At 43.8% G+C, this 16,936-nt stretch overlaps 1 protein-coding gene across 1 annotated transcript in view; it reads right to left on the bottom strand.

The window, feature by feature from the left end:
- Positions 1–7,756: 7,756 nt before the first annotated feature.
- The window catches only part of SLC2A13 (solute carrier family 2 member 13), a 146,802-nt gene continuing 137,622 nt past the window's right edge, over positions 7,757–16,936 (bottom strand). The window contains exons 8-10 of the mRNA XM_005481893.4: positions 15,557–15,678; positions 15,284–15,436; positions 7,757–14,148 (exon numbers count right to left, since the gene is read on the bottom strand). Coding sequence (XP_005481950.2) covers positions 13,922–14,148; positions 15,284–15,436; positions 15,557–15,678 — 502 coding nt within the window. The 3' untranslated portion in view covers positions 7,757–13,921. The remainder of the gene's footprint in view (positions 14,149–15,283; positions 15,437–15,556; positions 15,679–16,936) is intronic.

Below are 16,936 nucleotides of genomic sequence, written 5' to 3' on the forward strand. Positions count from 1 at the left end.
ATATTCTTGCCTTTAAAAAGTTCCTGGTAAGGGTGTCAGGGAGACTTGCTGTTACTAACATCAACTTACAGATCCATACACCTTCACTTCTGTATAGATATCTCTCTATCTTAACTCTGTGTGTGTATGTGTGTGTACATATATATACATATACTTATTTGTATATATAGAAATGCCTGTGCTGGCTTGGCCAGCTGGCTGCATGCAGGGCTCCTCTTCTTCACAAACTGGGTTTGGGCAAAAGTTATGCTGGAGACTTCCTTAAACAACAGGAGATTTGCCTCTATAAGGTTATTGTGTTTTCCCCTTGGAGTCTGCTGTTAAAAGATTCCCTGCCCTCATTCCCAGCAGGTCAGGGGTTTTTCTATGCTTTGTAGAAGGGGTGAGTGTCACCCAGCCTGGATGAGACTCGTCGCCATTCTTTGTCTCTGTTCTCATCATCAAACAAGTGGCTGGTTGGTTTTGCTGGTTGGTTTTGCTGCTGCTTTTTTTTTTTTTTTTTTTTTGAAGCTAAGTCTCATTTTTAAAAGAAGGTCTGCATTGCTCAACAGTTTGCAGGTTTATGGCTGTGCTGTTTTTTAAAATAGCAGCTCAGAAATTTCAGTGGACTGTTCTGTTCTTGGAAGAAAATAGCACTGTCTTTTATATGTATAAATTGCATACATAGGAAGTGGTTTGCACAGCCAGACTTCTAAACCATGTAACTATCACTTAGCCAATTCACTGCCCACTTCCTAAGGCTCGACACAAGCAGATTTTCTTTTCTAGGTTGCCCAATTTGTTGTCAAAGCAAACTCCCTAGTAATTTTTTTAAGCTGCAATATTCATCTTCTTCACAGGAGGTATAATTTATTTGAATAACAGCTATGATTTTCTAAAAGCTCAGCTGTTAGCCATGGTTTCTAAAGCATAGATTTTCACTCAGTGTGACAAAGTCAATTCAGATTGTGCCACACCAGCAGCGGCCCATGCTGGCTTGAATGCTGCTTTCCCGAAGTCCCTCACACCTGGTGCATACCTTCCAGTGGTGTGTGTCCAGCTTCCCAGCCTCCCCCAGAGCTGATGTGTCCCCAGGGCACTTGGCCTGCCAGCCTGCAGTACACTGTGGCACAAAATAGCTAAAAGTTCCAACACTGTGTGCTTTAGAGGGGTTTTATTACCACAGCAGATGTAGAATGGGCCAAAGAGTTTTTTGGTGTCTGGGTTAGAGAGGTGCTGGTGACCCAGACAGAGATGAACTGCCATTAACTTGCAGTGGAAGTTCTGCTCCTGGTTCCTCTCTGATGGTGCCATTGTTTGCTGGCACTTTTAAACTGTGGTTAGTTTTACACTGAAGTGAGCTACCCACGTTCAGGCAGATACTCCAGATCTGCAGAGCTGGCCCCTGGGCCAACATATTCCCAGTCTGTGCCTATGAACCTAAGGGACAAAGAATGCAGGTTGGAACTTAGGTGGGAAAAGAGGGACAGTTGCACCATATGGATATATGTGTGTGGGGTTTCAAATCCTCTTTATTAAGTTATTGCTCATATTTATAATCATTAAAAGCCTCTCAGTGGGTATCACTTATTTTCACTCCAGCCACTGATAAAGAAAATTTCACAATTTGTCCAGTCCCAGCCAGGTTTCAGCCTGGACTGCACTGAAATTCTACTGCTCAGTGCCAGAAACTCAGCCTCTGACTGGCTGTACATCAGAGCTGCATGTATGTCTCTAATGCAATAATTCAGCACTTGGGATATCAATCACTGTAGATAATCATGTTTCAAAGCCTTTGGATGAGAGTATATAAATTCAAATTACGTTCCCATTTTTACCTGTAATTGCAAAGCAATCAGAAGAAAAAAAACTCTCTTTGTAGTGGTTTGTGTACTGGCAATGATAACAAATAAGGCTGCATGCTCTTTATAGCCACTAGAGAAGTATTTTAAAGCAGTTGCATTACTATTATTCCACTTAAAGAGACTTCTGCTTTCTTCTTAGCTCAGCACCAGTCTGCCCCTCTGTTTTGGTACTTTCTTTCCCTTGATTTTTTTGTGACTTCAGGGAAGAGCTGAGTTTGGTTTGATAGCAAGTAGTAACCTCAAACTGTGCTTTCTTCAGCTGATAATTCAGGATCAGTAATGACTGTCATGTCACTAAATGTAATGACTGTCATCTCTCTAAATGCATTCAGGCACCACCAGCTTTCTCTGAGGCAATAGCTTAGGCAGAGGCACCCCTTTTTCATCCATGCCATTCTTCCTGGCAGCGTGCTGAGCCTCCAGGGAGGCCATGGAAATACACATGTATTTAACTGTTTGGGAAGCATCAATTGTAAGTAGAATTTTATTGGGGAAAATGACAGAAGGGTACCTGTAATTAAGCAAAAAACCAGGAGCTTATTGGTGGCAGTCAAATACTTCTAAACACAGATTGAAAGGCTGTCACTGAAAATACTACTGTAAGCTTCAGTCAGAATCAGGTTTAATATACAGCTCATAACTTAATTTCCCTCCAAAATCAGCTCTAAGTACGGTAACCTGCAAGGTAAGATTTTCTGGGCAAGCATCAAGAGAAGTTTGGTCATTAATGGACCAGTTTGTTGCTGGATGTTCTGCCAAGAGCCTCCGCAAATGCAGAAAATCTTATTTCATTTTCATGAAGGATTATCATTATAGGAAATGAGAGGCTTAAGTCTTCATACAAGTAATTATTTCTCTGGTAGAAACTGTGAATTGGCTTTTCAAGGGTTTTAACAGATAGCAGATTGAGGGAGGATGAGGTTTCCTGGAAAAAACATTTAAGTCTCTGCATTCAGCGCCTACTCTGTCCTCATGAAAGTCAATCACCTTTCTGCAATGCTTCCTTCAGCCTGTTCGCCCTGACAGCCTCTGAGAGATTACAGGTGACAGTCCCAGTCACCCAAACCAGAGCTTGCTTCTCCAGGGCTGGTGATGTGGAACTCCAGCCAGGTCTCCTGATTCTCTGAGCTGAATGCTGAACGTGTCCCCCTCTCCAGGCATTCTGCAGTGACTGCACACCCTGGTGCTGCTTGCTCTGGTGCCTCAGCCCTCTGGGTGTGCAAGGTGACAGGTCAGCTCCTGGTGAGCTCTCACACAGCACACAGCTGCAGAGGGTGCTGGTGCACCTGCTCTGTGGGAGGTGATGGGGCATCTTGGGCACAAACACAGAGGGGAGGAGAGTGAGAGAGTCAAGGTAACGCAGGAGGCTGAAAGAGGCCTGTTGAATTGTTAAATAGAGTTGAGAGAAAACATGTCCAAATGAACCATTTATTTGTGCCCATTTGCAGAGGGAGTGCTGTGATTTACTGCCAGTGTCACACTCAGCACATGGGTGCTGGCCTGACCCAGAGCTGTGGCTGATCACAGGACAGACCAATATTTCTTACTGCAGAAGATTTATTTCATTTCCTGGGCTGGAGTCATTATTGAGAAGCAGGAGATCTGTAAGGAGCATTGCTCCCCAGAGAAGCTGCACTCCATGCAAACAAATTAATTTCTGGAGAACCCCAAACCAGCTGAAGCTGGCAGAGATCTCCAAGCTTTCCCAGTGCAAGCCCCACTCACAGCAGGGCCAGCTGGAGCAGGGTACCTGGGGCCAGGGCCAGCTGCTATCACAGACACCCAGGCTGGGGCTGGGGAATGAGCCCTGCCAGGAAGGGGCTCCAGGGAATCTGTGCCTGCTCGCAGCAGCTGCTGCAGATGGAGGCACCACTGCCTGAGCCACCTCCTCCCTGTGCTGAGAGCAAGGCAGGGCCTGGGGCTGGAGCAGGGGGAGCTGTAGGTGTATGGGTGCTCCTGCTGCTGCTGCCCTGCCCTGCTCCCCTCCTTAGAGCACAGCTCCTGCCTCTCCTGCCTCTCCTCACCCACATTTCTGTGCAGCAATGAAGAGCAGCTGTGTTTCACCCCAACAGCAGCACATCCCTGAGTGCACAGCCACAGAGCGCCTCCAGCAGCCCTGCATCCATGGGCTGCACTAACTATGGGCACTCATCCCTCCCCCACCAGGGACTGTGAGGGTCCCCAGGGTATCCCTGTGGATCCCACCTGCCACAAGGAAGCTTGACATGGAGGGAATACAAAAGATATCTTGTCTGCTCCCAGGCTGGGGGTGGCACTTAGCCTTCAGCCAGCTTACAAAAACTTTGCTTGCTCTTGACTTTTATCCCATCATTTTTAGCAGCCCATGAGGAGGAAAGCAGTGGGGACAGCAGCTCCAGCTTAGTTCCAAAGTTGCATGGGACATCTACCTCAGCCCCCTCAGCCAACCTGCAGGTTATGGGCACCTCAAACACCAGGGAGAGCACAGGAGAAGCCATACAGCATGAGACTGACTGACTGCAGCCACATCTTGTGACAAACCAGTGGCAGGGCACCCTGACCAGACATCCTGGACAACGAAGGAGCTCACTGGGAGCAGCCAGACAGTTTTGATGCCATCTCCCCATGAATATATTAGAACAAGTACCAATTTCATGGCAATGCTTATTCCAAGGCACCACTTCCCAGTGGGAACCTGGCCACCTGCTGCAGGCCACAACTGCCACTTTAGGGATGGAAAAGTCACCTGGCACTTGCAGGACAGCTCCCTGTGTGACTTCCAACTGCCTCCCCTTTGCAGCCACAGCTATGCTGAGTGACCCTGAGTGAAGGCTTCAGGTGGAAAATGTGCATGTGTGATTTGGTGGCAGCTGGATGGGGACACAGGGTCTCAGCAGCCTCAGCTGTGGAAATGGTTTTGAGAAGGAAAAGCTGCAGGGCTGGGAAGGCTGAAAATGCCACATGTTAAGAAGGGCAGCATGTGCCAGTAGAGCAGGGCTTGGCTCACCCTGCTCCTGACCCTGCTCCTGTGCCTTGTCACCATGCACAAACTGGTGAGAACAGCTGAGAACAGAGCTGGCCATGGAAATGGGGACTAATTCTCTCTATATATGCAGTTTTGATAGATTAGGCAATTAACAGAGTGCACTGCAGCACTCAAGAAGTGTAAAAAAAATTAAAAATTGAAGACTAAGCCTATGAATCTGAGTCCTGGGGAAAAAAACTCTGTTTTTTAGAGAGATATTTAGATCTTGAATCAGCTGCATCCTCAGCCCAGTGCTGCCTTCTGAGTTTGCCCCCCTCTGCCCAGGACAGCTTGGCACTGTCCCCTGACACCACACAGTGGTGAGGCACAGACACCATGGACACTGTGTCCCCACACTCACCCTTCACTAACCATCCTCCACACCTTATGCCCTTCCTTCCCCCAGCCTCTGCTCAGGATTTGCTTTGTGTTTTTCCCTGCTCATGTTGCCATGGCAACCTGATCCAGTCTCAATTCCACACATCACCTTGATTATGAAGTTTAGCTAGTCCAGCCCCCTCTGCCCTCAAACTGCTCATGGATCTCACACCACCTCCCTGACAGGCCCCCAAACTCTCCCTGTTCTTCAGGCATGGATCTTCCCCACCTCTCCAGCCCCTTTCTCCACCTTTAATGATTTGTAAGTAACTCTCTTTCCAGTGGGGATGGACACCAGTGATTCACTGCTTTTGTGAAAGGGGGGGAGCCTTTGTTTTCCCTTCTCACACCTGAGTCCCCTCAAGGCATGTGCACCCTTGACATCAGTGCACTGCAGCTTCCACGCTCCTTAACTGAGCACAACTCCTGCATCTTTGTTAGGATCTGTGTGTTCTGATCTGAAGAATGATCCACAGAACAGGGCTGCTTTGGAAGCCTTTCATTTCCCTGCCATTTTCTACCTGCAATAAAAGGCACCTAAGTCCCCCCTGAGTGGTGCTGGTGTTAATGTGTTACAAGACTGCGGGCAGGTCACTTTGGATGTGTGCTTCTCTTTCTTCCTTCACACAATACATCTCACTGCTCTGTGTATGATCCCCTGCTTTTCTGTTTGGCATTAAGGATTCTATCTGAGCTTTTATGGGATATCACAGCCCCCAAAATCAGAGTGTGCTAGCTAAGGCAAAGATTTCACACATCAGAAAAACAGATGGATCCCTGTATCCTCTTGAAACCCAGATCCCAATATCTCCTATAAAAGTATCCAACCAAATTAAACTCACACAGCCCTCCAGATTTTTCTGTCAAAATCAACATGCAGAAAATATTCCTGGTAGTTCCGGAGTTAACTCTCAAAAGGCAAAAGCTTTCTAAACTTCAGGACTATGCAGACCTTCCCAATCACACACTGCAGGTATGGGGAGGTAACGCATGATAAACAAGGGAGTGAGAACCTGCCCTGGAGACCGGCTAACAAACAGCCCCAGGCTGAGACTGTGGAACTGCTGATGCCAGTGTGTGTGACTGGTGCCTACAGAGCTCAGCTGGTTGCTTGATGGGCTGAATGTGTTGGACTGTCCATCAGGAGAAGAGCTGAGATGCCATTCATTTTGGGTCCAGTGGAGGTGAAACTGCAGCAGCTGAAGCACCCAAGTATGTTTGTGCAGGGAGCTCTGTGGGGGTGAGGGGTGAACTGGAGGGACACCAGCTCAGGGGACAACAGGCAGCAGGCCCCTTCAACCAATCCAGGTGACCACTGAGATCAGAAAAAGGGACTTTTTTTTTTTTAAGCTTACCTTTAAGTTCCCCACTTACCTCCCACAAACTGTAGGAGCCTTGAAAGAAGCACTTAGTGCCTTGCACAAAGCAAAGGCCACACAGCACTCTATGGGTGACTTCAGTTCAGACGGAGCATCACCCAGTCCTGATCCTGAAAATGCTCACAAAGGTTTGGAGCAACTACTGTAACTGCCTCCATTTCAGTTCTACACAAGGGAGAATGCATTTGGCAAAAATCAATCCATCAGTAGTTGTTTTGTAATAGTAGCTGGAGCATAGACAAATGGTAGAAGGCAAAAAATTTGAGTGTTTAACAGCAGAGTCACCAGATTTTCATTATCCCACAAAGCTGCCATGTAGTTTTGGTGACAAGTAATATGAACTGCAGTCACCCATCACCTTTATAAGCACTATCAGCCAGAAACCCAGAAACAGAAGGTGTCAATGCACAGAGCTGAGCTGCCCTGCTCCCCTCTTGGAGATATGCACTGCCACAGATACAGGATTGCCAGGCAGGCTCCCACTGCCAGCTTCTCCCACTGGCTGTGATCTCTCTGCATCCTGGACCAAAAGGCTGCAGCTCTGTCAGAGCCAGCTGTGGATCTCACCAGGATTCAGCTGTGGAACCTGTGCTGGGTGGATGTAACAGAACCATCTTTCATTTGTTCTCCGAGGTGCAATTCCTCTGTCACACTGGGGAGTGCAGCCAGGGCAGCCCCAGCACAGCACAGTCACGGTCACGCTGCTTTGTTTTAGCCATCAAACTGATTCCAGCAATTTTCTTAATAAAACACACAGAATTAGGACAGTTCCTCATTAGAAAACAGTAACCCCTGCTCTTTTCCCAGTTCATAACCAAGTCTGACAGTGTAAATTGCTGTAAGGAAATGAGTCTGTTTGGGCAGAGGACATTGCAAACCCATGGTGGGACATTGGGACAGTTGGCAGCTCTGCATAGCTGCATTCAGCCCTTCACACAAATCCTCCTGAAAGGAAGAGACACTTACCTGGTGTTACAGAATTATTCTCTGATTTGAAAAGCATCATCTTAAGATCATATTCAAAGCTAATCTTACCCTTCCCTTATTTCAGGCAAACCCATGGCCTATCTGAGCTCATTTTGCTGAGCAATGTGAAGCTGCCACTCTAAAAGGTGACCCGAATACTCAAACAAATGAAACCTTGACAAAAATTCTGTAATTAAGTATCTCACCTTTTATTTTGTTCATTTACACTTCTGGCACTGACAATTCTTTGAAGATATTTATTTTTATGTAAAGACAAAACTTCATTAAAGCAATCATAAGTCAATTAAATAATTTTACATCACTTAAGTTTCAGAAAATGTACAACACTTTCATACATTATAGGCTTGACCGGTTGGAAATGGAAATGGCACATTTTCAACATGGTTAAGAAATTACTTGGACAACCCAGCAAATTGTTTTGCCAGAACCTGTTTTGTACTGAATACCATAACCCATGCCCAGGGATTACAGTGTGCCTGATGGCACCATGTGCACATTATTCAGCATGGAATTATTACCATCAGCTTGGTCCCCAGTAATGTCTCAGATATTCTAGATGGCATTTGTCCCACCCAGATCCAGTTAACCATTTTGCAGAGGAGTGAGATTCACAATGGAAAGCAGAGACATGACTCGTGCCACTTCCCAGGGACGTCCCGGACCAGCAGGACACTGAGCACATGGAGAATATCAAGCACATGGATAATCCCATCAGTTTCCCAGGGACTGCTGGAACACTGGAAATCAAACAGATGGCAGGCGTGCTCTGGGCAGGGCCTGCAGTGTAACCCAGCACCATGAGACCACCTCGTTTCACACCTGCTGAGCATCCGTGAAGTTTCTGCTGCAGAAGTCACGATGATGGTCATACATTCAGTCCTCTCCAAAGTCTGTGTAATGTTTAAGGCAGCAAGAGAAATTTGCCTTTATTTTAACGCTTCAGAAACAGATGGTTCCTTTAGAAATAGGTGGACAATATTCATAATTCATCAGTATGCTCCTTATTTATATAAATGTCATGGAAGGCCAAAGCAAATTCTGACAACATTTTTCTCAACAAAATCAAGGAGATTAACTGAACTGGAGTTGAAGCTTTAAAATTACATGTGCCAGATCATTCACATGTAACATACTGTCTGGGGACAATGTGAAAAAGCAGGGATTTAGATGAAGTCTGTATTGTTGAGGCCTGACTCTTGTCAAACTTCCCCTGGCATGAGTGACTCTACTGAAGCCAACAAGTGAGCACCTCTGATGAGAGGTGTAAGATTAAAAACATGCCACGGTTCACACGAACAGGTCATTGTGGCTAAAGTATATTCTCATATACAGAACTCTGCAACACTATTAACATCCATTTACAAAACACTACAGTGATGGTTATTGGCACATAAAAAACTCCTTCTCTATATGAAAACATACACAAAATAGATAAGAACTGCCTTTTTTTTTTCAGACTTTTAAAATCTATATATAGTTGCCTTTGAGGAATTTTAACCCCCAGTATCACAAACAACAATATTTCTTTAACAATGTTCACCTAGAATTTTACTGTGCTGACATTTGAAACACTGCCACAATCTAGACCACTGTGGATTATGCTTAACTGTACTGTACACAAGGTGATGAAGATTGATAGAAAACCACTAAGATTTTTGCGCAAAAGTATGACTTGTTAAAATCCAGAGAACAATTGAGTCACTTTATAGGCAGCAGCTACATGTAAGCTGTAAATGTTACCCGCAATAAAAACACATTTTGCCATAAAGCACATATTGTGGCATTATCTGCTTCTGGCCTGGTACACAAAGCTTGATTCTCTTCCCAATGCAGAGGAATGGGTTTGGTTAGCTTGATTCTCTCAGATAAAAGTGCACAGATATCTTACTCTTTAAAGTGCTTTGCAGAACCGTCTCTTCTGCCTTGATTTCTACCCCGAGATCATTCTCTGCTGTAAAGATTCTGCCTCTTCTGCAGTAGTGATGTTCAGCCAACAGAGCCAACAGTGCAAGTTAAATTTCAAAATGACCATGTTAGAAGAGCATCACCAAGAAGTAGAAAGCTGGGTAAGAAGTGGAGAAGTACAGGGTCTGTCTTTCCCTTGCCCACTGAATGCCTGTGGGACTGCATGGCCTAAGGCAAGACCCTTGCTTTGGGCCTGCAGCAGCCCCTGAAGGTCAAAACTTCTCCCCCGTGCTCAGCCCAAGTGACTAAGAATGGCAAAAGAGATTTCACCAAGGAGAAAAGCACAACTTTGCCAATTCCACTGCCACGTCCTCACCTCCCAGCAGGTATGGGAGAGCAACACTAGAGTGCTTCTCCTCCTGACAGCCCCTCCATTCCTATCCACAGGGCCAAGCACAGTCCCTCGCCCCATGAGGGAGACAAGCAGAGACTGCTCCTGCTGGCTACAACACCCATCTCTACTGAAACTTGACTTTGTGGTACCTTTGGTGCATCATTTCCTTCTTCTCCCCTCCCAACCCTAACTCCTACACAAGTGAAATGTGGCATAATCAACCCATCCCTAAATGAGTTGTGTTGGTTTGTGTTGGAGCAATGGTCCTTTGTGATTCACCCTTTCTTGCCCCACCATTTCTGCCAGCGCTGTCACTGCACCTCCCAGGGAAACGTCCACAAGAGAGACCAACCCAAGGTGCCCACACAGCAATGAAACTCCAGCCCCCAAATGGCTCCTGGGCCTTGCTTTTACTCTCTCTGTTTTCAAAACAGGTTTGGTTCTCTTGGTAAAAGATTATTTTGATCAACAAAGTGACGAGGGGAAGAAAAAAGTGCCAAATTATCTCAAATTACTCAGCATGGTGAACAAAATACTAAAGGCAAATTACCATGAAATTAATTTTAAAATATTAAAAATGCATCAAGACTTGTTTCTTTTATATCTGGTGTTAGCTCACAACATGTAGAGTTGGTGGATAATTCAGAATTAAAATATCTCAAATTGTTGTGTATAATCAACATGCCCAACTCTACCAGCAGTATTACAACACTCCTGATGCACAGAATACCTGAATTAAGTGTGCAGTCCTTGTGAAGAAACAATTTCACATCTTCTGCAAAAAGCTTTCAATAAAAGAATATTGTGCTTAGACATATTATCTATGCTACTTCATAAATGAAATTTTGTAATAAGAAATTACTCAGTTACACTGTATTTTTATTCTTTTATCTGGAATGTTACTAAGTCTACCTTTAGCAAAAATCTCTTAAAACTTAAAATACTCATAAATATAAAAAATATTTGCAAAATAGAAACATATTTCTAATTTTCTTCAGAAACTCTAAATGGTCACAGATTCTAAAAATAAAACCCTACAGCATAAGATTAATTTGAAGTATCTGATCACATTTTTAATACACATGATGCTTGGTTCAGTGTTTGTAAGGTATGGAATGCTTTCTTGGTGTGAAGAAACCCTAAAAGGAAGACCTTAACCCTACTCTCTGTAGGCACAGAACAGGGAGGGACAATAAAGAAGCCAATGTATTTTGTACCCTCATGGCCAGCAGCAGTGACGAATAAATGCATGTTTCAATTGCTGTGTCTTGGGAGAAAGGACAGGGGATACAAACCTTCAGGAAAGTGTTTTCAGTAAGTTTAACTGTTTTCTCTTGTGTTGAGAAAACGAGCCCAGCGCTGTACGCGACCGAGCGCCCTTTGGGAAGGTCCATGGAACAAGGCTGGCAGAGAGGGATGGTTCTTCTGCTGCTAAAAAGCCCCAGCACTGCCTGCAAAACAGAAGAGGCTGCTGACCCTGTGACAGTGACCTTTCCAGGGATTTCACTTCAGTTCTGGCCAATCCCTGCACCTTCCCTCTCCCTGTGACACAAGAGAGGTCAGCGCTGGCACAGGGCTGGCACTGGGACCTGGCTCCCATTCCAGACACCCCAAGCAAGGGAATGTTCACAGGTGTGAAGGTGGATGTGGGCTTGTGCTTTTTGGGGCTGTCAGAACTCTAAGTCCCCATCCCCAGAAGCCAGAAAATACCCACTTAAACCACTTAAACTGTGTAAGCACAGATTGGCTGTTACACACCTATTCACACACTGCTCTAGGTAACAAAACTGCTTCCTATTCGGGTCTTCAAACACCACTTTTTGGTTTCAGAAATAAGTTCATTTCTCCTTGAAACCATTTTGTTATTCTCTCTGTGCCAAGTATCTAATTTTCCCATTTCAGGTACTGCACCTTCAGTGAAGGCTTCAAAGAGGTGACAGCCAAAGGGAGAAATCCCACAGCAGGGGCATTTGTAGGGAGGTCTGAGGACCTCAGCATTTGCAATAGACAGATCTGGAGATCTCAGCATTTTCTACAGCTGGTGCTTTCAAGCATAAAAATATTGTGCGCTTAAAAGGGAGGCAAGATGGAAGGCATGAGAATCCAGCCCTCTCACCACACAGGAGACGTGCAAGGTCGAGCTGCTCTTTGCAAAGATTCATTTGAAATTCCCTCTGTCTGCTATGTTTTTCCCTTTTAGCTTCAGTCAAGTCACAGGAGGATTCCTTAAAATGTTTTCTTTCCAAAAATATTTCCCTGATTAAGAAAAAAGAAAAAAAAAAAAAGAAAAAGAAAAAATCCCCACAAAATACACCCAATCCCTTAAGGTCAATGACTGGAGAATAAGAACTCCCCCTACAGAAGATTAGATAACATAATGTCAGACTTCTTTACAACAACAAAACCCCATGTTATCCAATAAAAATAATTTAGTAACCAAAGTCCACGCTTGGTTTTGATAGCAACCCAACATTAAAAACATTTTTCAACCCAAGAAAAACCCATAAACCAAATCTATAAAAGCTAATGAACCTAATGACTTCTTTAATCTTTACACAATGAAAAATAAATGTATTTTTTACCAAATAAATGGGTGTCAGCCCACAGGCAGAGGAATTTTCCCACATTCTTTCATGAAGCAAATGTTCCAAAGATAAGAATTTGAATTGTTGATGCTTTCAAACTCATATCTTTGAAGACTTAAAGCAGTGAGGACAGGACAAAGAAAAAAAACAAATAATATTTTTATGTAGATGCATAAAATTCAATTTGCCAAGGCAAGCAATCACAGCAGGTGAATAAAATACCATTCATATTTTCATTACCATGCTAAAGGCAGCCAAGTTAGTTTTGTGCCTGACATTTTCTTGACAAGCTTGCAATGCTTCGGTAAGGCAATTAATATGAGATGCAGGCTTCTGCCCATGGCTAATATTTCTCTTTAGATCCAGCAAGACACCAATTGATTATGGAAATCTGAAGAAAAATGTGCTGGGAGTCATTTAGTCGGCACATATGGAGATAAACTGAAGGCAATAATCATTCACAAGCAAAAGGCGCAGGAGGGATGACCACTGTGCATTGGGCAGCACAAACCCTCTCCCCTCCTTCTCTTTCTTTTACCTAATGGTATTTTTATGTTCAAAATTAGGCACAAACCAATATGATCACATGCTAAAAAGGAAAACAAACATTTATTTTTTTTTAAACTGAAGCCTCTATGTTGTACCTAGCAATATATACCAGTACATTGTACGTGTGGCCACGTACTGAGCTCTGTTTTCCTGCTGTCAGTAATCAATTTTGGCAGTTTTTCTCACAAACATCAACTCCCAACTGCAGCATGTACTCAGGAGCAGCAGTGGGTGGATAACCAGGTGTAGCACAGGCACACACCACCCTAGAGAACCCCCATCCAGGTGAGTATGGCTCTCTACTTGCTAGCTTAAATAAATAGGGAAATTCTCTCTCTTTGGGTAAATTTGGGAAATGTCCCTCTGATGGATACAGCAGGTATTTGTATTTTCCCAATCAGTTAAACCTTTTAAATGGTCACTATTACAGCAGCTTATGCATTCATCCTTTATCATACTGCACAGCAGAGCTTCTTCCTTGGCTCCTATGGGATGGGGATCCAACAGCTGTCAGCTGCTTTCTTATCAGCCAAGTGATTTTTTAGGTTTTGTCAGCATTGGAGATAAGGACAGCTCCTGACCATCTAGGATAGCCTTCTGTATTCATCTGGTACAGTGCACCCTACTAAACCTCTGGGGATGGAGCAGTGTCACACGCACTTGGTAAAGTCACATAACTGTGGAATTCAATTTCTTTTGGAAGCCATTGCTTTCAGTTATCAAGAAAACGCTAGCATATTGAATTTCCTCCTAAATGGAGCATTTTTGAACATGAAGGCATTTTAAAATACACAGTAGAAAGGAGAACCAGACCAGAAGCAGGGCAGTGAGGTCATCAGAGAGCTGCTTTTCCCCCAGAAGGCTTTTAAATGATTAAATACATCAGCAGCTGAAAATTATTCCACATCAGAAGCATCATTGTCAGAAAGATGGTAATTACTTCCCTTCACCCGAATATACTCGATGTACCTCCCTTCATCAGAATCTGACATACCACATGTACATAGCCTGTTTTCAAACAGAGATTCAATTTCCTCCAGTTTTTTCCCTTTAGTCTCAGGAAGGCAGCCATAGATGAAAACCAGTCCCAAGGCAGCAAAGCCTGCGTAGAGGAAGAAGGCTCCTGCAATGTGAAACCATTGTCACAGTCAGGTACAGAGGTCCCCACCCCTCCTCTGTGCCAGGGCAGGGGAGGGGCAGAAGCAGCAGGCACAGCACACTTTGCTTTCACTTCACGCAGCAGAGTGAGAAAGCAAAGGCTGGAGAGGCAGAGTTACAACCATGAGCTGTGGGTGTAGGAGAAGGACTCTTTACTGCCTCATTCCTCATCAGAGTAAACTGACAAAGGCAATTCCAATTCATGTGAAAGATTATTCACATCCTTTCTGGGCAAGTCACTCTGCTCTTAAAATAAACAGCAATTAGACAATCACATGCCCAAATTAAAAAAAAAAAAAAAAGCAGATGTGAAAGGAAAGAGCTTTCTTAGTTTGTCTTGACAGTGAAGGACACATTAAGACAAGTCCTCAAAATGAAAAGCTCTAGCAGAAGAAATGAGTCAGGATTAGAATAATGTTTGTGGCTTTTACACCTAATTATTATTTAAAAGTGCTTTGTGGTGGCAATTAATATTGAGAAAGAGCTTGTTCCTGCCCACAATCCACCCTACCTAGAGGGGCAGAGCAGGTAGCAAAGGACCAACAAACATTTACCTAGAGTTGGTACACTGATGGCTCAAAGGAATAACAAGCAGAGCTGAAAGGCTCTGCACTAGTAGGGATGTGAAGGTCACATCAGCTCCCTGGCAGATTAATGTGATTTAAATTATTTGTACCTGAGTGGCTGAGCAGTAACCTGACAAACACTCCATAGGGTCCCACAGACAGCACTTATCAACAGCTGCATTTCTGCAAGGACCATCTGATACTGGCCTTGGATGTCACCATAAAGTGGAAAACTGCAGATGCCGTCACCTTAAGTGGGAGTCAGCATTATTTCACTAAATCAAAAGTGGTTTTTTCCCACCTTCTCTGTTTTAATCAACTATCTGGGTTCTCAGTTAAGGACAAAAATAAATGCTTCTTATGAAACCCAGACCAATCTCTATGTTCCAAGCAGATCTGTAGTCTTATGAAACCACAGTGGGTTGAGAACACTGCTTTGACACTTCACAGCAAAACCAGCGGAGGGACCCAGAATCCAGAGAATATCTCTGTGCCAATGGCAGTGCTGCACACATGGACAGAACTGTGACTTACCATAGTATGTCAGGTATTCAGCTGTATGCAGAAATGTCAGTGACACGAGCACATTGAAAACCCAGTTGACTCCAGAAGAACATGCATTTCCTGTGCTTCTGGCCCAAAGTGGATAAATTTCAGAATTGACAGTCCAGGGCATAGGACCCATCCCTAAGAATCAGGAATAAAAAGATCAATCTGACTTTAATGGCTGGACTCAAAAATAAATTTGTCATGCAGCTTCACTATTTGACATTTTAAACTTATATGCAAAACCAAGTATTTTCTTACCAGGTGCAAAGAAAACCAAATACAAAATAAGGCCCAGAAGTGCTGTCCAAGAGTACGGAGTGGGGCAGAAATTGTATGCCCAAAATAAATCTTCCTTTTTGAATATGGATTCATTTGAACACCTGAAAATCAACAAAACTCCTTTTTATTAAAGAATTTTCAGGGCACTAGTTGACATTGCAATATAAACACGGCAAGTAATGTACAAGGTCTTTGAGCAAGGTTCAAGAAACGTAGTTTTTTCTCAAGCCTGGTCTTAGGAAGAGTAATCAGCAGAACATCCCTGAGTTTAAACACTTACCTATTTACAGATGTCCTTCAAACAACCAGTCATTACTACAAAAATGATGATACCAAAGCCATCAAGACCAATTCACAGGAATATCACACAGTGCAAAATGAACTGCAGCAGCAGGATTTGAGATAAAGATGTTGCACACAAGGATTTAAGGTCAGATGGAAGTTAGTCCTTACATCACTGCTCAACCAACTACATGTGGCACACTTCAGGAGTAATCAGCAATGCCTGTGGAGGATGCCAAGGTCAAGTGAAGCTATAATGAAAAGAGGAGTGTATTTTCCTTCCCACACAGTGAAACAGTTTAAGAGAACGTAGTGCTTGTAATTAGCTACTAAAAGAAAATATGTCTCCATTCCAAGGACCACGTGGGAATTCCATATTTCAAGGAACAGGTATAAGATCAGGTATTTCCTTCTGACTGTCAACAATATTTTAATAGCATACTCACAACTTTATTTTTGTTTAATTTTTTAAATTAACATTTGTTTAAAAGAGTAACTCATAAATGTAACTAGTGAAACTTTTCAGCTGCCACCACTTCAATTGCTAGAGATTAAAAACTCCATACTTTTGGAACAGAGGACTTAAAGAGACACTACTCTTTCATATGCAAAGAAGAAATTACAGAGAACTGAATATCTGCCTGAGTTATGATTTCCAGATCAGTTGAGCACTTATGTGAAGTATGTGACCCTCTTGACAGTAGGGAAACCAGAATGAAGATGCCTGCAACAGGCAATAGGTGGGCAACAAGTTGTGGATGGTGGTGTAACAGGCACCCTGCAATACTTCAGAGTTGAGCAGCAATGTGCCAAGCAGATTGGGGATGGGCATCCCCCCAGCACTCCTGGGGAAGAAATCTTCCCTTTGTCATCATTGATGAAAGGACAACATTTAAAGCAGGATATCATGGTGAAGTCGCAGACCCAATTTCAGGACAGCTGGAAATCCAAAGCTCCAAAATATTTAAAAGAGAGAGGTTAACACTACAAATACTGGAAAAACGCGTGTCTGAAACCTTGGTTGTTGCAGTGTGTTGCAATTTCCTGGTTTAGACTTCCCAGTCCCTTCCCAGGTGT

This window comes from Zonotrichia albicollis, chromosome 4 (genome assembly GCF_047830755.1).
Source record: "Zonotrichia albicollis isolate bZonAlb1 chromosome 4, bZonAlb1.hap1, whole genome shotgun sequence".
NCBI classification, from domain to species: Eukaryota; Metazoa; Chordata; class Aves; order Passeriformes; family Passerellidae; genus Zonotrichia; species Zonotrichia albicollis.